Source organism: Rosa chinensis, chromosome 3, assembly GCF_002994745.2.
Source record: "Rosa chinensis cultivar Old Blush chromosome 3, RchiOBHm-V2, whole genome shotgun sequence".
In the NCBI taxonomy this organism is placed as follows: Eukaryota; Viridiplantae; Streptophyta; class Magnoliopsida; order Rosales; family Rosaceae; genus Rosa; species Rosa chinensis.
In genome coordinates, this window is record NC_037090.1 from 36,840,046 (window position 1) to 36,863,596 (window position 23,551).

At 40.5% G+C, this 23,551-nt stretch overlaps 1 protein-coding gene and 19 non-coding genes across 22 annotated transcripts; all 20 read right to left on the minus strand.

Moving 5' to 3' along the window:
• Positions 1–358: 358 nt before the first annotated feature.
• Positions 359–477, minus strand: LOC112195485. The gene has a single exon (XR_002934550.1). It is a non-coding gene; the product is annotated as a 5S ribosomal RNA (ribosomal RNA).
• A 408-nt stretch (positions 478–885) lies between these two features.
• On the minus strand, positions 886–1,004 carry LOC112195486. Its single transcript, XR_002934551.1, has one exon. It is a non-coding gene; the product is annotated as a 5S ribosomal RNA (ribosomal RNA).
• A 409-nt stretch (positions 1,005–1,413) lies between these two features.
• On the minus strand, positions 1,414–1,532 carry LOC112195487. The gene has a single exon (XR_002934552.1). It is a non-coding gene; the product is annotated as a 5S ribosomal RNA (ribosomal RNA).
• A 408-nt stretch (positions 1,533–1,940) lies between these two features.
• Positions 1,941–2,059, minus strand: LOC112195488. The gene has a single exon (XR_002934553.1). It is a non-coding gene; the product is annotated as a 5S ribosomal RNA (ribosomal RNA).
• Positions 2,060–2,469: 410 nt separating this feature from the next.
• LOC112195489 lies at positions 2,470–2,588 on the minus strand. Its single transcript, XR_002934554.1, has one exon. It is a non-coding gene; the product is annotated as a 5S ribosomal RNA (ribosomal RNA).
• A 408-nt stretch (positions 2,589–2,996) lies between these two features.
• LOC112195490 lies at positions 2,997–3,115 on the minus strand. Its single transcript, XR_002934555.1, has one exon. It is a non-coding gene; the product is annotated as a 5S ribosomal RNA (ribosomal RNA).
• A 410-nt stretch (positions 3,116–3,525) lies between these two features.
• LOC112195493 lies at positions 3,526–3,644 on the minus strand. The gene has a single exon (XR_002934557.1). It is a non-coding gene; the product is annotated as a 5S ribosomal RNA (ribosomal RNA).
• A 410-nt stretch (positions 3,645–4,054) lies between these two features.
• On the minus strand, positions 4,055–4,173 carry LOC112195494. The gene has a single exon (XR_002934558.1). It is a non-coding gene; the product is annotated as a 5S ribosomal RNA (ribosomal RNA).
• Positions 4,174–4,583: 410 nt separating this feature from the next.
• LOC112195517 lies at positions 4,584–4,701 on the minus strand. Its single transcript, XR_002934580.1, has one exon. It is a non-coding gene; the product is annotated as a 5S ribosomal RNA (ribosomal RNA).
• Positions 4,702–5,111: 410 nt separating this feature from the next.
• On the minus strand, positions 5,112–5,230 carry LOC112195495. Its single transcript, XR_002934559.1, has one exon. It is a non-coding gene; the product is annotated as a 5S ribosomal RNA (ribosomal RNA).
• A 411-nt stretch (positions 5,231–5,641) lies between these two features.
• LOC112195518 lies at positions 5,642–5,759 on the minus strand. Its single transcript, XR_002934581.1, has one exon. It is a non-coding gene; the product is annotated as a 5S ribosomal RNA (ribosomal RNA).
• Positions 5,760–6,167: 408 nt separating this feature from the next.
• On the minus strand, positions 6,168–6,285 carry LOC112195519. The gene has a single exon (XR_002934582.1). It is a non-coding gene; the product is annotated as a 5S ribosomal RNA (ribosomal RNA).
• Positions 6,286–6,694: 409 nt separating this feature from the next.
• LOC112195520 lies at positions 6,695–6,812 on the minus strand. Its single transcript, XR_002934583.1, has one exon. It is a non-coding gene; the product is annotated as a 5S ribosomal RNA (ribosomal RNA).
• Positions 6,813–7,222: 410 nt separating this feature from the next.
• Positions 7,223–7,341, minus strand: LOC112195499. The gene has a single exon (XR_002934563.1). It is a non-coding gene; the product is annotated as a 5S ribosomal RNA (ribosomal RNA).
• A 411-nt stretch (positions 7,342–7,752) lies between these two features.
• LOC112195500 lies at positions 7,753–7,871 on the minus strand. Its single transcript, XR_002934564.1, has one exon. It is a non-coding gene; the product is annotated as a 5S ribosomal RNA (ribosomal RNA).
• Positions 7,872–8,281: 410 nt separating this feature from the next.
• On the minus strand, positions 8,282–8,400 carry LOC112195501. Its single transcript, XR_002934565.1, has one exon. It is a non-coding gene; the product is annotated as a 5S ribosomal RNA (ribosomal RNA).
• Positions 8,401–8,810: 410 nt separating this feature from the next.
• LOC112195502 lies at positions 8,811–8,929 on the minus strand. Its single transcript, XR_002934566.1, has one exon. It is a non-coding gene; the product is annotated as a 5S ribosomal RNA (ribosomal RNA).
• A 411-nt stretch (positions 8,930–9,340) lies between these two features.
• On the minus strand, positions 9,341–9,459 carry LOC112195496. The gene has a single exon (XR_002934560.1). It is a non-coding gene; the product is annotated as a 5S ribosomal RNA (ribosomal RNA).
• A 411-nt stretch (positions 9,460–9,870) lies between these two features.
• LOC112195497 lies at positions 9,871–9,989 on the minus strand. Its single transcript, XR_002934561.1, has one exon. It is a non-coding gene; the product is annotated as a 5S ribosomal RNA (ribosomal RNA).
• A 731-nt stretch (positions 9,990–10,720) lies between these two features.
• Positions 10,721–21,923, minus strand: LOC112191271 (aarF domain-containing protein kinase 1). 3 transcript variants are annotated; one of them, XM_040517223.1, is made up of 16 exons: positions 21,446–21,923; positions 21,287–21,370; positions 20,359–20,499; positions 19,974–20,044; positions 19,218–19,311; positions 17,888–17,965; positions 16,517–16,583; positions 15,123–15,208; positions 14,972–15,022; positions 14,787–14,834; positions 13,949–14,081; positions 13,664–13,844; positions 11,822–11,959; positions 11,621–11,733; positions 11,209–11,280; positions 10,721–11,130 (listed from the first exon to the last, which is right to left on the minus strand). In XM_040517223.1, exons 1-16 carry the CDS (start codon positions 21,608–21,610, stop codon positions 11,042–11,044), a joined length of 1,611 nt encoding a protein of 536 aa, XP_040373157.1. In that variant the 5' UTR covers positions 21,611–21,923; the 3' UTR covers positions 10,721–11,041. The 3 variants fall into 3 exon arrangements, with proteins under 3 accessions (XP_040373157.1, XP_024186371.1, XP_024186372.1); XM_024330603.2 differs by having other exon boundaries at positions 13,949–14,069; positions 21,446–21,920; XM_024330604.2 differs by lacking the exon at positions 14,787–14,834 and having other exon boundaries at positions 13,949–14,069; positions 21,446–21,921.
• Positions 21,924–23,551: the final 1,628 nt, after the last annotated feature.

Consider the following 23,551-nt stretch of genomic DNA (forward strand, 5'->3'; position numbering starts at 1 on the left):
GCGCTTGAACAAAAACGACAAAGGGGATTTGTCGGGTCCCGTACGTTGCGCCATCTCCATCACCTCCATGCCCGGCTAGGGTAGCCCCGCCCCCGTCCCCGTTCTGTTAGCTATTCATAAAAATAAAAAATAGTGAGTTGTCAGAATATAATTCTTCGGTCGAACAGAGCCCAAGAGCCCAAGGCCCAAGGCCAATCTTTTTGACGTCTTAATATATATATGCCTGCTGTGTACGATCGCCGCGCAAGTCGCATGAGCCTTAGAAGAGCTTGACCGAATTGGTGCACGAGCAAAGTAGCCGAAATCAAAAGGAGCGGAAAAAAAAATATTGTGAAATGAGAAATCAAAGGCAAAAAGAGGGGTGCAACACGAGGACTTCCCAGGAGGTCACCCATCCTAGTACTGCTCTCGCCCAAGCAAGCTTAACTTCGGAGTTCTGATGGGATCCGGTGCATTATTGCTGGTATGATCGCACCCGTTAGTGTATGCAGAATCAATTTATATAAAGGCTTCGTCTCACTTCTCTAGAGCGCTTGAACAAAAACGACAAAGGGGATTTGTCGGGTCCCGTACGTTGCGCCATCTCCATCACCTCCATGCCCGGCTAGGGTAGCCCCGCCCCGTCCCCGTTCTGTTAGCTATTCATAAAAATAAAAATAGTGAGTTGTCAGAATATAATTCTTCGGTCGAACAGAGCCCAAGAGCCCCAAGGCCCAAGGCCAATCTTTTTGACGTCTTAATATATATATGCCTGCTGTGTACGATCGCCGCGCAAGTCGCATGAGCCTTAGAAGAGCTTGACCGAATTGGTGCACGAGCAAAGTAGCCGAAATCAAAAGGAGCGGAAAAAAAATATTGTGAAATGAGAAATCAAAGGCAAAAAGAGGGGTGCAACACGAGGACTTCCCAGGAGGTCACCCATCCTAGTACTGCTCTCGCCCAAGCAAGCTTAACTTCGGAGTTCTGATGGGATCCGGTGCATTATTGCTGGTATGATCGCACCCGTTAGTGTATGCAGAATCAATTTATATAAAGGCTTCGTCTCACTTCTCTAGAGCGCTTGAACAAAAACGACAAAGGGGATTTGTCGGGTCCCGTACGTTGCGCCATCTCCATCACCTCCATGCCCGGCTAGGGTAGCCCCGCCCCCGTCCCCGTTCTGTTAGCTATTCATAAAAATAAAAAATAGTGAGTTGTCAGAATATAATTCTTCGGTCGAACAGAGCCCAAGAGCCCCAAGGCCCAAGGCCAATCTTTTGACGTCTTAATATATATATGCCTGCTGTGTACGATCGCCGCGCAAGTCGCATGAGCCTTAGAAGAGCTTGACCGAATTGGTGCACGAGCAAAGTAGCCGAAATCAAAAGGAGCGGAAAAAAAATATTGTGAAATGAGAAATCAAAGGCAAAAAGAGGGGTGCAACACGAGGACTTCCCAGGAGGTCACCCATCCTAGTACTGCTCTCGCCCAAGCAAGCTTAACTTCGGAGTTCTGATGGGATCCGGTGCATTATTGCTGGTATGATCGCACCCGTTAGTGTATGCAGAATCAATTTATATAAAGGCTTCGTCTCACTTCTCTAGAGCGCTTGAACAAAAACGACAAAGGGGATTTGTCGGGTCCCGTACGTTGCGCCATCTCCATCACCTCCATGCCCGGCTAGGGTAGCCCCGCCCCCGTCCCCGTTCTGTTAGCTATTCATAAAAATAAAAATAGTGAGTTGTCAGAATATAATTCTTCGGTCGAACAGAGCCCAAGAGCCCAAGGCCCAAGGCCAATCTTTTTGACGTCTTAATATATATATGCCTGCTGTGTACGATCGCCGCGCAAGTCGCATGAGCCTTAGAAGAGCTTGACCGAATTGGTGCACGAGCAAAGTAGCCGAAATCAAAAGGAGCGGAAAAAAAATATTGTGAAATGAGAAATCAAAGGCAAAAAGAGGGGTGCAACACGAGGACTTCCCAGGAGGTCACCCATCCTAGTACTGCTCTCGCCCAAGCAAGCTTAACTTCGGAGTTCTGATGGGATCCGGTGCATTATTGCTGGTATGATCGCACCCGTTAGTGTATGCAGAATCAATTTATATAAAGGCTTCGTCTCACTTCTCTAGAGCGCTTGAACAAAAACGACAAAGGGGATTTGTCGGGTCCCGTACGTTGCGCCATCTCCATCACCTCCATGCCCGGCTAGGGTAGCCCCGCCCCCGTCCCCGTTCTGTTAGCTATTCATAAAAATAAAAATAGTGAGTTGTCAGAATATAATTCTTCGGTCGAACAGAGCCCAAGAGCCCCAAGGCCCAAGGCCAATCTTTTTGACGTCTTAATATATATATGCCTGCTGTGTACGATCGCCGCGCAAGTCGCATGAGCCTTAGAAGAGCTTGACCGAATTGGTGCACGAGCAAAGTAGCCGAAATCAAAAGGAGCGGAAAAAAAAATATTGTGAAATGAGAAATCAAAGGCAAAAAGAGGGGTGCAACACGAGGACTTCCCAGGAGGTCACCCATCCTAGTACTGCTCTCGCCCAAGCAAGCTTAACTTCGGAGTTCTGATGGGATCCGGTGCATTATTGCTGGTATGATCGCACCCGTTAGTGTATGCAGAATCAATTTATATAAAGGCTTCGTCTCACTTCTCTAGAGCGCTTGAACAAAAACGACAAAGGGGATTTGTCGGGTCCCGTACGTTGCGCCATCTCCATCACCTCCATGCCCGGCTAGGGTAGCCCCGCCCCCGTCCCCGTTCTGTTAGCTATTCATAAAAATAAAAATAGTGAGTTGTCAGAATATAATTCTTCGGTCGAACAGAGCCCAAGAGCCCAAGGCCCAAGGCCAATCTTTTTGACGTCTTAATATATATATGCCTGCTGTGTACGATCGCCGCGCAAGTCGCATGAGCCTTAGAAGAGCTTGACCGAATTGGTGCACGAGCAAAGTAGCCGAAATCAAAAGGAGCGGAAAAAAAATATTGTGAAATGAGAAATCAAAGGCAAAAAGAGGGGTGCAACACGAGGACTTCCCAGGAGGTCACCCATCCTAGTACTGCTCTCGCCCAAGCAAGCTTAACTTCGGAGTTCTGATGGGATCCGGTGCATTATTGCTGGTATGATCGCACCCGTTAGTGTATGCAGAATCAATTTATATAAAGGCTTCGTCTCACTTCTCTAGAGCGCTTGAACAAAAACGACAAAGGGGATTTGTCGGGTCCCGTACGTTGCGCCATCTCCATCACCTCCATGCCCGGCTAGGGTAGCCCCGCCCCGTCCCCGTTCTGTTAGCTATTCATAAAAATAAAAAATAGTGAGTTGTCAGAATATAATTCTTCGGTCGAACAGAGCCCAAGAGCCCCAAGGCCCAAGGCCAATCTTTTTGACGTCTTAATATATATATGCCTGCTGTGTACGATCGCCGCGCAAGTCGCATGAGCCTTAGAAGAGCTTGACCGAATTGGTGCACGAGCAAAGTAGCCGAAATCAAAAGGAGCGGAAAAAAAAATATTGTGAAATGAGAAATCAAAGGCAAAAAGAGGGGTGCAACACGAGGACTTCCCAGGAGGTCACCCATCCTAGTACTGCTCTCGCCCAAGCAAGCTTAACTTCGGAGTTCTGATGGGATCCGGTGCATTATTGCTGGTATGATCGCACCCGTTAGTGTATGCAGAATCAATTTATATAAAGGCTTCGTCTCACTTCTCTAGAGCGCTTGAACAAAAACGACAAAGGGGATTTGTCGGGTCCCGTACGTTGCGCCATCTCCATCACCTCCATGCCCGGCTAGGGTAGCCCCGCCCCCGTCCCCGTTCTGTTAGCTATTCATAAAAATAAAAAATAGTGAGTTGTCAGAATATAATTCTTCGGTCGAACAGAGCCCAAGAGCCCCAAGGCCCAAGGCCAATCTTTTTGACGTCTTAATATATATATGCCTGCTGTGTACGATCGCCGCGCAAGTCGCATGAGCCTTAGAAGAGCTTGACCGAATTGGTGCACGAGCAAAGTAGCCGAAATCAAAAGGAGCGGAAAAAAAATATTGTGAAATGAGAAATCAAAGGCAAAAAGAGGGGTGCAACACGAGGACTTCCCAGGAGGTCACCCATCCTAGTACTGCTCTCGCCCAAGCAAGCTTAACTTCGGAGTTCTGATGGGATCCGGTGCATTATTGCTGGTATGATCGCACCCGTTAGTGTATGCAGAATCAATTTATATAAAGGCTTCGTCTCACTTCTCTAGAGCGCTTGAACAAAAACGACAAAGGGGATTTGTCGGGTCCCGTACGTTGCGCCATCTCCATCACCTCCATGCCCGGCTAGGGTAGCCCCGCCCCCGTCCCCGTTCTGTTAGCTATTCATAAAAATAAAAAATAGTGAGTTGTCAGAATATAATTCTTCGGTCGAACAGAGCCCAAGAGCCCCAAGGCCCAAGGCCAATCTTTTTGACGTCTTAATATATATATGCCTGCTGTGTACGATCGCCGCGCAAGTCGCATGAGCCTTAGAAGAGCTTGACCGAATTGGTGCACGAGCAAAGTAGCCGAAATCAAAAGGAGCGGAAAAAAAATATTGTGAAATGAGAAATCAAAGGCAAAAAGAGGGGTGCAACACGAGGACTTCCCAGGAGGTCACCCATCCTAGTACTGCTCTCGCCCAAGCAAGCTTAACTTCGGAGTTCGATGGGATCCGGTGCATTATTGCTGGTATGATCGCACCCGTTAGTGTATGCAGAATCAATTTATATAAAGGCTTCGTCTCACTTCTCTAGAGCGCTTGAACAAAAACGACAAAGGGGATTTGTCGGGTCCCGTACGTTGCGCCATCTCCATCACCTCCATGCCCGGCTAGGGTAGCCCCGCCCCCGTCCCCGTTCTGTTAGCTATTCATAAAAATAAAAAATAGTGAGTTGTCAGAATATAATTCTTCGGTCGAACAGAGCCCAAGAGCCCCAAGGCCCAAGGCCAATCTTTTGACGTCTTAATATATATATGCCTGCTGTGTACGATCGCCGCGCAAGTCGCATGAGCCTTAGAAGAGCTTGACCGAATTGGTGCACGAGCAAAGTAGCCGAAATCAAAAGGAGCGGAAAAAAAAATATTGTGAAATGAGAAATCAAAGGCAAAAAGAGGGGTGCAACACGAGGACTTCCCAGGAGGTCACCCATCCTAGTACTGCTCTCGCCCAAGCAAGCTTAACTTCGGAGTTCTGATGGGATCCGGTGCATTATTGCTGGTATGATCGCACCCGTTAGTGTATGCAGAATCAATTTATATAAAGGCTTCGTCTCACTTCTCTAGAGCGCTTGAACAAAAACGACAAAGGGGATTTGTCGGGTCCCGTACGTTGCGCCATCTCCATCACCTCCATGCCCGGCTAGGGTAGCCCCGCCCCCGTCCCCGTTCTGTTAGCTATTCATAAAAATAAAAAATAGTGAGTTGTCAGAATATAATTCTTCGGTCGAACAGAGCCCAAGAGCCCCAAGGCCCAAGGCCAATCTTTTTGACGTCTTAATATATATATGCCTGCTGTGTACGATCGCCGCGCAAGTCGCATGAGCCTTAGAAGAGCTTGACCGAATTGGTGCACGAGCAAAGTAGCCGAAATCAAAAGGAGCGGAAAAAAAAATATTGTGAAATGAGAAATCAAAGGCAAAAAGAGGGGTGCAACACGAGGACTTCCCAGGAGGTCACCCATCCTAGTACTGCTCTCGCCCAAGCAAGCTTAACTTCGGAGTTCGATGGGATCCGGTGCATTATTGCTGGTATGATCGCACCCGTTAGTGTATGCAGAATCAATTTATATAAAGGCTTCGTCTCACTTCTCTAGAGCGCTTGAACAAAAACGACAAAGGGGATTTGTCGGGTCCCGTACGTTGCGCCATCTCCATCACCTCCATGCCCGGCTAGGGTAGCCCCGCCCCGTCCCCGTTCTGTTAGCTATTCATAAAAATAAAAATAGTGAGTTGTCAGAATATAATTCTTCGGTCGAACAGAGCCCAAGAGCCCCAAGGCCCAAGGCCAATCTTTTTGACGTCTTAATATATATATGCCTGCTGTGTACGATCGCCGCGCAAGTCGCATGAGCCTTAGAAGAGCTTGACCGAATTGGTGCACGAGCAAAGTAGCCGAAATCAAAAGGAGCGGAAAAAAAATATTGTGAAATGAGAAATCAAAGGCAAAAAGAGGGGTGCAACACGAGGACTTCCCAGGAGGTCACCCATCCTAGTACTGCTCTCGCCCAAGCAAGCTTAACTTCGGAGTTCGATGGGATCCGGTGCATTATTGCTGGTATGATCGCACCCGTTAGTGTATGCAGAATCAATTTATATAAAGGCTTCGTCTCACTTCTCTAGAGCGCTTGAACAAAACGACAAAGGGGATTTGTCGGGTCCCGTACGTTGCGCCATCTCCATCACCTCCATGCCCGGCTAGGGTAGCCCCGCCCCCGTCCCCGTTCTGTTAGCTATTCATAAAAATAAAAAATAGTGAGTTGTCAGAATATAATTCTTCGGTCGAACAGAGCCCAAGAGCCCCAAGGCCCAAGGCCAATCTTTTTGACGTCTTAATATATATATGCCTGCTGTGTACGATCGCCGCGCAAGTCGCATGAGCCTTAGAAGAGCTTGACCGAATTGGTGCACGAGCAAAGTAGCCGAAATCAAAAGGAGCGGAAAAAAAATATTGTGAAATGAGAAATCAAAGGCAAAAAGAGGGGTGCAACACGAGGACTTCCCAGGAGGTCACCCATCCTAGTACTGCTCTCGCCCAAGCAAGCTTAACTTCGGAGTTCGATGGGATCCGGTGCATTATTGCTGGTATGATCGCACCCGTTAGTGTATGCAGAATCAATTTATATAAAGGCTTCGTCTCACTTCTCTAGAGCGCTTGAACAAAAACGACAAAGGGGATTTGTCGGGTCCCGTACGTTGCGCCATCTCCATCACCTCCATGCCCGGCTAGGGTAGCCCCGCCCCCGTCCCCGTTCTGTTAGCTATTCATAAAAATAAAAATAGTGAGTTGTCAGAATATAATTCTTCGGTCGAACAGAGCCCAAGAGCCCCAAGGCCCAAGGCCAATCTTTTTGACGTCTTAATATATATATGCCTGCTGTGTACGATCGCCGCGCAAGTCGCATGAGCCTTAGAAGAGCTTGACCGAATTGGTGCACGAGCAAAGTAGCCGAAATCAAAAGGAGCGGAAAAAAAAATATTGTGAAATGAGAAATCAAAGGCAAAAAGAGGGGTGCAACACGAGGACTTCCCAGGAGGTCACCCATCCTAGTACTGCTCTCGCCCAAGCAAGCTTAACTTCGGAGTTCCGATGGGATCCGGTGCATTATTGCTGGTATGATCGCACCCGTTAGTGTATGCAGAATCAATTTATATAAAGGCTTCGTCTCACTTCTCTAGAGCGCTTGAACAAAAACGACAAAGGGGATTTGTCGGGTCCCGTACGTTGCGCCATCTCCATCACCTCCATGCCCGGCTAGGGTAGCCCCGCCCCCGTCCCCGTTCTGTTAGCTATTCATAAAAATAAAAAATAGTGAGTTGTCAGAATATAATTCTTCGGTCGAACAGAGCCCAAGAGCCCCAAGGCCCAAGGCCAATCTTTTTGACGTCTTAATATATATATGCCTGCTGTGTACGATCGCCGCGCAAGTCGCATGAGCCTTAGAAGAGCTTGACCGAATTGGTGCACGAGCAAAGTAGCCGAAATCAAAAGGAGCGGAAAAAAAAATATTGTGAAATGAGAAATCAAAGGCAAAAAGAGGGGTGCAACACGAGGACTTCCCAGGAGGTCACCCATCCTAGTACTGCTCTCGCCCAAGCAAGCTTAACTTCGGAGTTCCGATGGGATCCGGTGCATTATTGCTGGTATGATCGCACCCGTTAGTGTATGCAGAATCAATTTATATAAAGGCTTCGTCTCACTTCTCTAGAGCGCTTGAACAAAAACGACAAAGGGGATTTGTCGGGTCCCGTACGTTGCGCCATCTCCATCACCTCCATGCCCGGCTAGGGTAGCCCCGCCCCGTCCCCGTTCTGTTAGCTATTCATAAAAATAAAAAATAGTGAGTTGTCAGAATATAATTTTTCGGTCGAACAGAGCCCAAGAGCCCCAAGGCGCAAGGCCAATCTTTTTGACGTCTTAATATATATATGCCTGCTGTGTACGATCGCCGCGCAAGTCGCATGAGCCTTAGAAGAGCTTGACCGAATTGGTGCACGAGCAAAGTAGCCGAAATCAAAAGGAGCGGAAAAAAAAATATTGTGAAATGAGAAATCAAAGGCAAAAAGAGGGGTGCAACACGAGGACTTCCCAGGAGGTCACCCATCCTAGTACTGCTCTCGCCCAAGCAAGCTTAACTTCGGAGTTCCGATGGGATCCGGTGCATTATTGCTGGTATGATCGCACCCGTTAGTGTATGCAGAATCAATTTATATAAAGGCTTCGTCTCACTTCTCTAGAGCGCTTGAACAAAAACGACAAAGGGGATTTGTCGGGTCCCGTACGTTGCGCCATCTCCATCACCTCCATGCCCGGCTAGGGTAGCCCCGCCCCCGTCCCCGTTCTGTTAGCTATTCATAAAAATAAAAAATAGTGAGTTGTCAGAATATAATTCTTCGGTCGAACAGAGCCCAAGAGCCCCAAGGCCCAAGGCCAATCTTTTGACGTCTTAATATATATATGCCTGCTGTGTACGATCGCCGCGCAAGTCGCATGAGCCTTAGAAGAGCTTGACCGAATTGGTGCACGAGCAAAGTAGCCGAAATCAAAAGGAGCGGAAAAAAAAATATTGTGAAATGAGAAATCAAAGGCAAAAAGAGGGGTGCAACACGAGGACTTCCCAGGAGGTCACCCATCCTAGTACTGCTCTCGCCCAAGCAAGCTTAACTTCGGAGTTCCGATGGGATCCGGTGCATTATTGCTGGTATGATCGCACCCGTTAGTGTATGCAGAATCAATTTATATAAAGGCTTCGTCTCACTTCTCTAGAGCGCTTGAACAAAAACGACAAAGGGGATTTGTCGGGTCCCGTACGTTGCGCCATCTCCATCACCTCCATGCCCGGCTAGGGTAGCCCCGCCCCCGTCCCCGTTCTGTTAGCTATTCATAAAAATAAAAAATAGTGAGTTGTCAGAATATAATTCTTCGGTCGAACAGAGCCCAAGAGCCCCAAGGCCCAAGGCCAATCTTTTTGACGTCTTAATATATATATGCCTGCTGTGTACGATCGCCGCGCAAGTCGCATGAGCCTTAGAAGAGCTTGACCGAATTGGTGCACGAGCAAAGTAGCCGAAATCAAAAGGAGCGGAAAAAAAAATATTGTGAAATGAGAAATCAAAGGCAAAAAGAGGGGTGCAACACGAGGACTTCCCAGGAGGTCACCCATCCTAGTACTGCTCTCGCCCAAGCAAGCTTAACTTCGGAGTTCTGATGGGATCCGGTGCATTATTGCTGGTATGATCGCACCCGTTAGTGTATGCAGAATCAATTTATATAAAGGCTTCGTCTCACTTCTCTAGAGCGCTTGAACAAAAACGACAAAGGGGATTTGTCGGGTCCCGTACGTTGCGCCATCTCCATCACCTCCATGCCCGGCTAGGGTAGCCCCGCCCCCGTCCCCGTTCTGTTAGCTATTCATAAAAATAAAAAATAGTGAGTTGTCAGAATATAATTCTTCGGTCGAACAGAGCCCAAGAGCCCCAAGGCCCAAGGCCAATCTTTTTGACGTCTTAATATATATATGCCTGCTGTGTACGATCGCCGCGCAAGTCGCATGAGCCTTAGAAGAGCTTGACCGAATTGGTGCACGAGCAAAGTAGCCGAAATCAAAAGGAGCGGAAAAAAAAATATTGTGAAATGAGAAATCAAAGGCAAAAAGAGGGGTGCAACACGAGGACTTCCCAGGAGGTCACCCATCCTAGTACTGCTCTCGCCCAAGCAAGCTTAACTTCGGAGTTCTGATGGGATCCGGTGCATTATTGCTGGTATGATCGCACCCGTTAGTGTATGCAGAATCAATTTATATAAAGGCTTCGTCTCACTTCTCTAGAGCGCTTGAACAAAAACGACAAAGGGGATTTGTCGGGTCCCGTACGTTGCGCCATCTCCATCACCTCCATGCCCGGCTAGGGTAGCCCCGCCCCCGTCCCCGTTCTGTTAGCTATTCATAAAAATAAAAAATAGTGAGTTGTCAGAATATAATTCTTCGGTCGAACAGAGCCCAAGAGCCCCAAGGCCCAAGGCCAATCTTTTTGACGTCTTAATATATATATGCCTGCTGTGTACGATCGCCGCGCAAGTCGCATGAGCCTTAGAAGAGCTTGACCGAATTGGTGCACGAGCAAAGTAGCCGAAATCAAAAGGAGCGGAAAAAAAAATATTGTGAAATGAGAAATCAAAGGCAAAAAAATATTGACACTAACATGATGATTTTAGAATTGATTTTGCAGATGATAGCAACACGAAATTCTATCAATCGGGAGCAACGTGAACCAATTCATAGTACTGGTCGAAAACATTTCGTCCATTTACGATATGAGATATAACATTACCGGTCAGAAATGTATAGAAACTGCATAGAAGAAAAAATGTGATGTGTAACATCATGTGTCATTTTCACTCTTTTCCATAAAAGGAAAAAAATATTGAGAAGCAATCAGTTATCATGAACACAATAGGAACTTCATAGAAACAGTACGAGTTACAGAACAATTAAAACATATTCAAAAATAAAAAACGTAAAACTATATATTAGAATTCCAAAATGGCTAATTCCATGATTATATGGCATACATCGCGACGGCACCACTGGTTCTTACTGATTCAACCAACATCCTCAAAATTTTACATTTAAGGGGGAGTTTGAATCTCCCAACCGCTCTCCTAATATCAATCATTTGAGGTAAAAGAAATTACAACGTGTCCAGGTCCCTTTTTTAAAAAAATGGACTTGTTACACAGAATAAACAAGACACAAAATTTAAGAAATCTCATGAACAAAACAGCACCTCCTTTATAGGTTGAGATCATTCAAAAAAATCAAGATTTCCCTCACAGCACCAGGGCGCCACCTGTCTTTTCATAAAAATTAAATAGAAACTGCTTGACCTTTGCTAACCAAGAAAGCAGCTCTAGGACCTCTGAAACATCAACAGAACTTAAGTCACCGTTCTTGACAACATGGTTACTGTTAAATGGTTGATCAAATGCATTCTTACCAAGAATAAGCCTTAACTGAAGGTAACTCAAATATGCTGTCAATTGTGAGAACTTTACTTTAATAACATTGTCTGAAACCACAATCAGAATTAAGGAAATATTCAGATAGTATAGTACGAAGTGATAACAATCAATATAATTGAATGCTCATTCTAAAACAGCACTGACTAATTTCCCAAACTTGGTTCCTTTCCATCAAATATAAAGTGTTGCTAACAAAAAATTAACCTCTGCTGCATTTGTTAAGTTGGAATCAGTACTTGTAATTTAATAAATATTTTGTTCTTTGAAATACTTCTACACAAGAAGGCTGTTCTCTAGTCAAAAAATGACTTTCCATCGTACCCTTAAAAAGGGCAGGCTAAAAGAAAAGGAATATGGAAACTAATAGTACCCGAGATCAAAATTTACCAGATTCTGGATTCAACTTTGGGGAAAGACCATATAGTGCATATTTGGCATAGGCTAGTATCCTGACTCTTTGTGAAGCGCCCAACTTACTAGCAATAGACCTCAATAGTCCGCTGAATATAGAGAGAGATACAAGAGTAAAGGATGTGAAAAGTATCACAGCATCTTATAAAGAGAGCTGAGGTTGTGCTCATAGCTTACTCTGTACGCAATATTGTGAGGAAGTCAGAAGGTAAAGATTCCATAAATGAAGATATGTCCTCCATCTTTAGGGACTGCAGCTCTTGCTTTAATTTCCTTCTCTCTTTAGTTGACATTCCTTTCCCAAGAGCCGATGTACTGCAAGACAGGGTAAAAGTGTCATTAATTTGCTCATGTAATCTGTCAACATGTTGTATTAGCAAGACAGGGTAAAAGTGTCATTAATTTGCTCATGTAATCTGTCAACATGTTGTATTAGCTCAAGCTTTTGGAATCGTGATAAACCAACAAACATAATGATATTGAATATATGTATATGAACACACACGCACACACATTTGGCTACAATATTGCAGGAGATATTGATTATGAAGATATAACAACATATGAAAAAAGTGCATCTGACAAGTGCATATAAATGAGAGAGTTTGCAAGGTTGAAATTATAAATGATGGTGAATATAGCGATACTTTGGATTATTCAAAATATCACCGAAATCATGGATGCTTATACTGATTACAAAACACATGGTAAATTGCCAAAGTGCAGACTTCTAGTGAAAATTTCCAATTTGGCTGAAAATTTGTAGAAGTGGCATCTGAGAAGACTCATACATGAGATATGCTTCAAAAGAGGAGGTCCTGTACTTTTTCATCTTCTCTGCAGTACGTGTTATTTGTATAAAACAGTGTGAATTGACCAAAGTCATCAAACATCTTTTTACACTACCCATGTGCTTACAAATTTGGGATGGAGTGAATTATTGTTAAATTGTAAAAACTGCTATCCCTTATTGACTGAGGCGTTTCTATGGCTAAGGGCTAAGAGGAGAGGTGTTATACTGGTGTTCGCTGCTGGTCTGTATTTGTGTAGTGTGAATAGGAGGGAATAACAAAACTTGCAAAGGGAAGAGTTCCATTTTATTTTGTGGGGGTCTTTGTCTAAAGTGCTGTAAATCTATCTGCACAACTGAATGAAAGATTTATTCTAGGTAAGGTTAGCCATCTTCTCTCTTCTCTCTTTTACTTTCTGTTCCTCTTATGTTATACTCCTAAAAACATTGAGGGGAATAGACATTTTAAGTTCCTTGCTTCCTTTGGGCTTCCTTGTCTAAATAATTTAAGGGTGGTGTTCCCTTTTGTTTGATTGATCTTGATTGCCTGATTGGGTTGCTAATTTGAATAAATAATGTTTTTCTGTTTTGGTTGATGGCAAGTCTAGTGGCTTTGCTGCTTCTTGCGGAGTGTTTCAGATGGACCTCTTGTCCATCATGTACTGTAATTTCCTTCACCTTTTATAATAGTATATTCGCGTTCCTTAAGAAAAAGTGTTAAACCCTATAACTTAACCTTAAATCACAATCCATCCCTAAAATCAAGTTAAGCCCTTTTGTTACAGATGAGAAATTTTTACATCATAGGGCAGGTCATCTGAAATGCCAATCTGTATTATAGAGAGGTTAACATATGTCATGCCACAACCTAAGTGGAAAAGATAAAGTTGGACCTCCTCGTTGGGCTCTGATATTAGAATATTAGATGCATGCCAAGTAGACTGTATACCTAAGTGAAGTTCAAGTGAATACCATAAAATGTAACCATAGTTTTAAGAATTTAAACATGCTCAGGATGCAAATCAAATCCACTTTATTAGATTAAATGATTGACTTTTATATTTTATAGTATGAATGGTATCCATGTATCATTTCAAACTTTAATTTAAATGGTCACATTCAGGTAAACCTAAAAAGATGAAGGTAATTTATATTTCTAGAGCAGAATTTGTTTGTCTCTCATATTGTCAATAACTATTTCAAGTAAACTAACAAATAAAAACAATCACCTGTCAACAGTTCTTCCTGTAAAAATGACAGGAAAGTATTTAGAATACTTTGCAACACCAAACTGCTCCCCCAAATGCTGCAACTTTTTTGAGTCGAGAAGAATTAGAGCCTTCCAGAGCTGACAGTAGTCCAACCTAAATTTATCATTGAGTTGTTTGTATATTCCATGATCTAGAAGAACTACATGAATTTGGAACACAAAAAGTCATATAAGATGCACAACAATACAAGCAATTTCAACAATGACAACCACATGCAACCTTACAAAACCATTAAGCACATACCCAAAGAAAAGCCATTCTGCCCTTCTGGAGAAACTAATATATTACCAGGGTGCGGATCTCCGTGCAAGAAACCATGGATAAAAATCATTTCAGCAAACATTTCCAACAACACTTTGGCCACCTGTAATACATACTAAACAAATTAATTAAACCAACTGCATACAATCAACCAATGAAGGCCTTCCAGATTTGAACACTAACAAGTTGTTTGGATTCAAAAATCAGTGACTCGATTAACTACAGAAAACACTTCCAACGGTACTTGTACCACTTAGGAGACAAAGTATAAAAATAAATAGGGACATATATATTACCCAAGTGTAACAGTTTACTAATGTGTATGCATGCCTGAAAGATGCTCGTAAGCATCTTGGGTTTGGTTTTATCAAATGCACCGATACTGAGAAATTGATATTTCCAAGCAAGTAGGCTAGCAGAGAAAACTGATGTAGCCTGCCTGACCATATATTGGCTGGAAAGGAGAAAAACGTCAATTACTATTTCAGTATTTCTGTAGGACCTTGTCAATCTGATTTAGTCCATATATGTGAATAAAAGCTGAGAGAAATATTGCATTGGCATATAGTAATGAAACTTTTGAAAACATTAGCAAGTTGAGTTCAGGTCATTGGCCTTCCTATGAGCATGCTGAATGTCACTACGAAGTCAAGTTAATATTAAAATAATTGACCAAGCCAACCTCCAACTGAGAAGCAACCAAGTCAAATATGATGACCTCAAATTCATCACTAAAACAAACAACATTGCATATTCATAGTTTATCTTATGAGCTTAAAATATAATATAACAAAATCTTAGCTAACTTCTGCAAACCAACCTTCACTGGATCTATTTTCCTTTCCTTCAGATAGCCTACATCATCAACCTGGGTTCTAAAGAGATTTAGTACTATTATAGCAAAGAATAGTCATAAATTTATTATATGACTAAACTAACATCAGTAACATGATACAGTGAAGTGCCAACAATCATAAATTTATCATGTACCCACATAAGCTATACCTTGTGTCCAGTACAGAATTCCATCGTCAGAACTTGTTTAGTTGTCAAATCCTACATACAAACAAGGTGGTCAACTTATTTACCTAGTTGTATTACCAAATAAAAGATATTTCACACATACTAAATTAACAATCAAGTGCCACAATCATACCCAAAATACATGAGGAACCTTGACCCATTTGTTGTTTTTGAAATTATTGGCAGTTCTCTCAGAGTTTCCAGCTTCTTGAATAAAATCTGTGAAAAAAGTAACAGTTAATGTCTTGGTAAAGGTGCTTTTTCAGCATATGTAACAATGATCTAATAAAAAAGTGAAAATAGAAGTACAGAGTAAGAAAGACCAGGAGTCCAGCAAAAGTAACTAAACACTAGGCAGGAAAGGCCAAATCAAATAAAAGACTTAGACTGCAACAACAGACCAATCTAACAATAGCAAATGCGAAGCAACATCTTTGAAATGTTTGGCCATGGAAGCCAAAGAAATGCAAAAAACTTGATCCAGTCACACAATGAAGTCCAGCAAAAGTAACTAAACACTAGGCAGGAAAGGTCAAATCAAATAAAAGACTTGGACTGCAACGACAGACCAATCTAACAATAGCAAATGCGAAGCAACATCTTTGAAATGTTTGGCCATGGAAGCCAAAGAAATGCAAAAATCTTGATCCAGTCACACAATGAAGTCTTTTACTCTTCTTCCTATTTGTCATGAAAACTGTTCTCTTGCTCTCCAACCACAACCACAACCAGAACCAGATAGAGACCAAAACAGCACACAGCTTTCTTCTTAACTCCTCTCCTTCAGGAAAAGCAATCAGTCAACAGACTGACAATTGCTTGGAATTGTTTCAAATCCGCACCCGAAACTTGACGACCAAATTTCAGATTAGACTTGATGCAGAAAAATCTAAAATATACAATTCTGTTAAAAGCAGATTAAGTTTCCATTTTCAAAAGCATCAGCAAAACCAAGAAAAGAAATCCATGTGCACTCCTACACTATCTCTAGATCCTTGTAAACAAAGGAAATCTTTTTACATGACTTGCAATTAATGAAGAAAGCACCCTGACAGTATCGATTAGCTGCATGGATCTTGTCTCTTGATAATCTATTTTAGAGGTCTGTGTATACCATAAGCTACTCATCTTGTTTTATACCTCCCAACAACCCTCTATAATGCTATTCATTCTGAATTCCAAGTTCCAAAAGAAACCTTCATTCTAAAAGCTATACAAACTATTCCATTCAGTGATTTATGGCCTCTTCTCTTGATTCGTGAATAACTTGCAGCTTACACAATGTTTCTACCTCAACCATGTCCATCTCTCTATACAATCTCTTTTAGTTTCTCTAAACCGATTTTGTCACTTTTAGTTTCTCTGTTTAGCTTCTGTGAACCAAAAGGGGAATCTTTTTGTCCCATTCATATAGATAATGGGTGTGGGATGAGCCCCCAAGCTGATATGAAAACCAGTTCTCATTAGAAGTCATAAATATATCTTTTACCTTCTAATTTCTTATCATTGATATAATATACAGCTTACCAAGCTCAAGAGAGATAGCCTGCACAAACTCTGCTACCAGCCATCCAAATCTGTACTCCGGGAAAAACTGTTGAATGAAAAGGAAGTTCTTTAACTGGAAAGCGTTTGACATGTAGAAGTCTAATCTTTGTTTGCAAAAAAATCTACGTGGGGAATTTAGAAAGAAAATAAGGGAAGAAATGCTACTCGATGTGGGCCATTTAGACTTTTTAACTTCAGATAGCTTCGAGTATAAGTCTTTTCAGATACATAAATTATTTTATATCAAAAGAAGAATTAAACTTTAGCTTTACTATACAGTTACCCAAAACCAATCACTTTGGAACACTTCATATCTCATCATGAAAGGGTAACAAAAGTATGAAATTGCATCGCTTGGATACTAAAACCAATTATCAGTAGACATAATATTTGCAGAGATAGAAACTGCGGAGTTGGCACTACCATTGATGTACTCTAAAGTAGGTATTCAACCATCCAAAATAAACCAAGGGTCCTTTCATTAGTCAAAATATAGATAGGGGAAAGTGATATTCCTGTAACCCATTATTTAGAAAGAAGTTTATGGTGATGCGGAATGATCAGCTCTAACCATGAGTACAAGAAGGGAAAATGGCTTTCCTTATTTCAGGTAAGTCAATTCATTTTCACCTGAAAAATCATTATTGCTGATAATTTTCTTATTCTCCCTGGTATACTAAAATCAATCAAACACAAGAAAGTGAAAAAAATATAATTAGTATTAAAAGGACAAAATTTTGTATAATAATCTTCTGATGAAATAAATGGGCCAAGGTAATAAGAACAATTTCTAGTCTTAATGTTGTGTTGAAAAGGTAATAAGGCTGCAAATCAATACAAAATGTACGCAAACCTCATATGCATACGTGCATTAACAGTGCTTACTTGTGAATCAGTGATAAACAAATGTACTTTAAGACTTGGTGATTGAGCACATTTTGGAATATATACGCCAATATTCATAAACTTAAGGCTGGAAACAAATGTACCCGCCCCAGGGGTCAAAACTAAAAGTAGCTTGGCTTGGGAAACTGGTTTATTAGACATTACCAAGCACCAATCCAATACTTGAGATTAAAGAAATTATTGTTATCATTAAAATAATAATTATTATCAAAAATAAATAAATAAAAACAAGTCACAAGCATAAGATGATTGAATAGCTAGGTTTGTGTGACCATTTCAGAAATCTCTATAACTTTTGTAATAAAAGATATCATGCTTGTGTTGGTAGACTAAGTCAATCTGCCTTTCTTGTTGTGGGAGAGACTTTGTTGGTTGGCACAACTATGATATTTCACATTGTTTGCAGCAATCATGAAATGAAGTGTTATGAGATTCAGTATGTACCCATGTAATGGATTTTGAAATGAAATACATTGTTGTTGTATCTAGTTTCATTTGCTGCTCCAGACCAGGGTACTGCACCTATTATAGAAACAAGAAATAATCAACCAAAAGCATCTGATTTTTTTTTTTTGTTTTTTTTATGAGTACCAAAGCTTTTATTAACACAAATAAGGGGAATTCAGAATAGGGCGCAACGAGTCCAGTAATATCTCTAACAAGCATAGAAACATCTATAAAACAGAAAAAAAAAAACATTTAAGTGAAAAAAAGAACCAGAACACGACAGCTAAAGTCCAACAGCTTTTGAATCCAAAAGAGTGTTCATTTGGTATTAATGTATATGAAAGTTAACGAATGGGCAAATGTCTCCCATTTAGAAATTGAGACTCCTTTTCATAAGAATATTGTAATGCCATGATGTATTTACTAATGAAAATCCTGATAAATGATTATATTAAATATGTTAAAAGCAGGTTAATTGAATGACTATACAACCACAGGAAAACTTCTAAAGAGAACCCTTTTTATAGAAAAATAAGTGGTCAAAATAATTGTGATAAAATGGTCCAACTTCCAATGTGATCCAAATCCAAACCATCTATTTGTTAAGTACTCATAAAATAATTATTATTACCAAAAAAAAAAAAACAAAGGTCAAAACAAAAAACAAGACAAATTGGAAAGCCACATCTAACTCTGATCAAACAAGTAAAGGAATATAGTGTTTCTAATAAACATTTAAATGATCATGATGATAATTTACAACTTGACTGATTTATTTCCATGAATGATTCTCAAGTATAAAACCAATTTAAGACTTAGTAATTGAGCATGTACTCAGCATCATAGTGAAAATTGTACAGACATTCCCTAGATCAAGACTCATGGAGCTCTGTTTATATCTATTACTGTATGTATAAAATTCATAATGTCTAAACCAGAACAACGCGAATCACGGAATGTAATCAAGGAGCAAGATATCATTTATTCGAGAAACTCTGATCCCTAAATATTCAATGACCAGTCCCTCAGGAACCAAACCAAATAAATGTTGGATTATTGCACACATCTGAAGTCCCTCTCTTACATAATTCCTACAAGACCTTCATTAAATCACTCCTGCAATATTAACTCTCATGTGACCTACATACTGTTTTTCTTTTTAGATTTCCCATCTCCTAGGAATTGAACTTAAACTTGAGGAATAGCAAGATCAGTACTAAGAGCTCTGAAGAAGAATTAGTGGTTAACTAAAAAATTACAATTTAACTTCAAGACAAAAAAAAACTATATAAGATTTATCAAAACAGACATTACTCTGGACACCAACCTTGATTGCTACTGCTTGATGATCCTTCAGAACTGCTTTGTGTACCTGAGCAATTGATGCAGCAGCTAAGGGTTGTTCATCCAGTGACAAAAACCTGAGGTAGCCGTAGATCCCAAATACATAAAAATAGCCTTATAAATTTGGAGTACACTGGAAAAAAAATAACCCAAAAAAAAAAAAAAAAAAAACACACACACACACACACAATAAGAAGATGCAATAGTTTTGAAGGCACGTGTTACAATCAAGAATTTCCAATGACTCCTACAGGCATGTCACAGATGTGAACTAAATGATTTCGAGTGACCCCTAAACATGAAAACAATACAAAACATTATCTATATAGCTCATAAAAGCAACAAATATCACATTATATTTTCTATGACTCCAAAACAGCTACCTTTACAATGGCAAAAAAGAGATCAGTGCACAGGCCACTTTTAGATCTTAAATGTGAAAGACTCTTTGTATATGAACCTATGCATGTGTATTCCTGACATAACCTCTGAAGCTGCTAGTCGTAAGTTGCAAATGCTTAAAGACACTGGTACAAGTTGACTGTGCTATTAGAGCTCCATAAACGGAGTCGATGAATTATCACCCATATTACCATTTCAACAAATATGATAAATCAAACCAGTGAATATCACTGGAAGCAAAGTAACCAATAGTTCAAATCCAAATTTTCGCTAAAAAGAAGTAATCATCTAAATCAAAAGCGACCAATCTAGCCGTATAGTGTCATGAAATACTTACGTATCTGACAGGTTGTGCCCCAGATTATGAATTAGTACTTCTTCTATAGCTTTAAAGTGACAAGGAACTGCCTAAGCCACCAGTTAAAGAGAATTAGCAACCATATGTTACATTAACTTTCACTGCATAAATTGATAAATATATACATCACATAGTAAACAAAGTGCAATTCAAAGATATTAATTAATTACAGACAAACTTCATCTATACCTTTACTTTTATTTATTTTATTTTATTTTATTTTATTTTATCATTGTATATTAGAAGAAAGGAACTTTATTAAGACAAAACTCGGAAAAAACTTACCATGGACAAGAAGTGCACACATTAGAAAAATTACAAGAACTAAACAATTATGAAGTCCACCCTAGCCAGTTCATTATACCTGATCCTGTAATGAGGAAAGAGTTGATGAGTATTCTTTTGGAACCTGACGCAGAGCTGCAACAAATTGACCAGCTTTCACATAAAATCCTTTGTTGGCTTCACACAATTTCAGAATTCTCCAAGCTGATCGAAAATGAACCTAAAAAAACCATAAGACACAAATGCAGCACCGCAATTCAGTTCTCAGACTATAAGACGACTATTACTTGTTTGAGCATTATCTTAATATAAAGTTATCTGTCTAATACTAATACTTTGGAAAAGAGGACAAAAGGGAGAGGGGGACTCAAATCCTGGCCTTGGTTCTGGGTCTTATCAGTCTCTACTGCTGGAGCTCTAAGCCTGCACTCTTTTATTGATTTGACAAAACATAAGAAAGTGACAAGCGCAGAATCACTAGAATATGTTATATAGTCCCATGAGTTACTGTTGTTTGAATAATACCAGTATCCTAAAGGGGAGGGCCTAAGATCTAGGTGCACGCGCTTGAAACATAACGGTTATGCACTGCAAAGGAATCTTATCTCCAGGATCCTAGAATCAAGGACTGGCAGCACAAGAAATTTTTATTTGGACAAGCCTCTTCATCAACGAACTTCTTGATTGCAGTATTATTAGTTATGAGTGGTGCCAAATTTCAGTTCTCACTTACGATTCTAGTTATTCGAATCCAACATCTACATTAGCTGTTCTATAAGACTTGTAGAAAAGAATAGATAATAATGAGCATAATTAACCTGATACTGTAAAACATTAATCTGAAATTTCATAAAGTTTCTCTAATTCTTAAAATGTTTCGAATTGCTCTCAGTGCAAATATCAGCACCCATTATACACAGACCTCCAAATCAGCAGAAGCTCTCCCACATTTTGGTATAAGTTTCCTCGAGCCAAAAGGAAAGATTGAAAAACAGGAAACAACTAACCTCAGATAGCTTGCGACGGTACTCATCTGAGTCCACGGGGAGTCCACGCAAGGTGAACTTGTAGTCAACGGCAGTCAATGCAATCTGCAATTTACACAAACACATTAGCAATGAAGACGATAAATTCACAGGGAGAAGAAAAATTGAGTAGAAACTGACGGTGGAGATTGCGCGGGAAGAGCGAACGACGCCGTGAACGGCTGTCCGAATTTTGTCGGGAAAGTCTGGGGAGGAATCGGAGAGGGAATTAGGGTTGAAGGCATGGAAGGTGAGGCCAGCAGTAGTGGCTGTGATTAGGCAAACTGTGGTTTTGAGCTTCCGCATCGAAGAGTAAGTAGCAGTGAGTGTTTAGATATAATAGTGCTGTAATTGAACCGGAGAATTAGAGAGGGTTTTTGCTATTTTTTGTCATTAGAATGCTTGGCTGGAATAGTCGGGGCAGTTCCTGGCCGGGTTTTCTAGCTCAGGTGCATACCCCTGAGGTTAGGTGTTCTGCGTATACTAGGATCCTTGATTCTAGTCAGGCAAATAATGTTACTTCTAAGCTTTCTGCCTACTTCAATAAATTTGAGTTTATCAATTCAATTGGTCAATAGTCAAACTTAACTTTGATGGTTCTGTCAAGCATGGTGTTGCTTCGACTGGTTTTTGTATTCAAGATTCTAATGGTAATCCTATTATTGCGGCTGCTCGAAGAATTGGTCATGCTGGAAAAGCTACTGCCTTAAGAGATGGTTTGAGCTCCCCTCTTTTGAATCAACATCTCATTATTTGGGTGGAAGGTGATTGTAAGCTAGTAAGCTACTTATTGACTGCATTCTCAAGAAGACCCCCTCCTAGGCGGATCAAGCTTCTAGTTGATGACATTGCTTGTCTAGCAGCCAAGTTCCACTTCATTAGATTTCGAAATATTTTTCGTGAAGGCAACTTTGTGGCTGACAAGCTGGCTGGTTTAGGTTTTCAAAGTTCCACTCGTTTGGTCTGGTTCCATTGTCTCCCTGTTTCTGTATCCCTAGCGTTCCATTTAGATTAGCTGGGCACAAGGTTTCAAATTTCGGTTTCGGTTTCGATTTTGGTACTTCAAATTTAAGGAAATTTCGAGAAAGTTTCGATTTTGGTGGAAATTTCGGTTAAAAATAAAGAAATCACATTAATTGCATTTATAAAATGATATTTTTGAATGAAACTTTTAAATAGACTAAACTAACCTATAATAAACCTATTTACAATATAACCTCTCTAAAATTATACATAAATAATAGAATTGTGATATTTAATACTGTAGTAAGTTGCTAAATTAGTGTTTTTATCTATATGTAATTATAAATGTTCTGTATATTGACAATGTGAATGTGATTTACTTTTTTTTTTTTTGTTATGGCTCTAACCCAGTGGGAGGTTTGGTCATCACGCCTTTTTCATTCATAATTAGAAAAATACAACCGGGGGGAGGGGGGGGGTAATACCAAAACTCCGTGAATGAAATGAACAAGTACAACAAAAGCAATATAAGAGCATCTTTAGCAATGCTAGCCATTTTTTAGTCAAATTTTAGCCAAAATAGCTAAAATGTCATTTTGGCTAGCCACTTTAGAAATGCGTCTATATCAGTGCTCTCTATTATAGCTACTTTTGAATTTATATTATTTTTTAAAAGAAAAGTTAAATAGTTTAAATGTATTTAAAAATGACATAAAATAACTTAAAAGGGATGTTATAAATTATAGAGAGCCTCATCTCGCTCTCTATATTTATGAGCGAGATAGCTAAAAGTTATAATAGAGAGCCACTTAGGAGTCTGGTGCAGCTGTTCAAATATATAAAAAGCTAAACATGCTCTCTAAAATAGCTAAAGAGCCAAAATAGAGAGTCTGCTAAAGATGCTCTAAAGTATTAGTAATAAGAGATACTACAATGTAGTTTGATCCATGTGGTTAAACTGCTCCCATTTAGTATCATACAATACTAGCATACTGCTCCCAAATACATGAATTTTGGAAATGATTTTGGTACTTCATCACATGGGTAATGTATGTGCACTGATCTCTTCCCACATGCAATCCATATATTGGATATTGTGGAATTACCCAATATGGTGTTTCATTGTCTGAAGCATACGGCATTTGGGACGAAGAATGATCAAAAAGGCCATATGTGCTTTCACTTTGTGAGCTTGATCCAATTCCGTAAGTACTTTATGAGGTAGAACTCATTTCATGATGAGGATAATGAGAATGGAATGGGTTAGGGTTATCACTATATTAA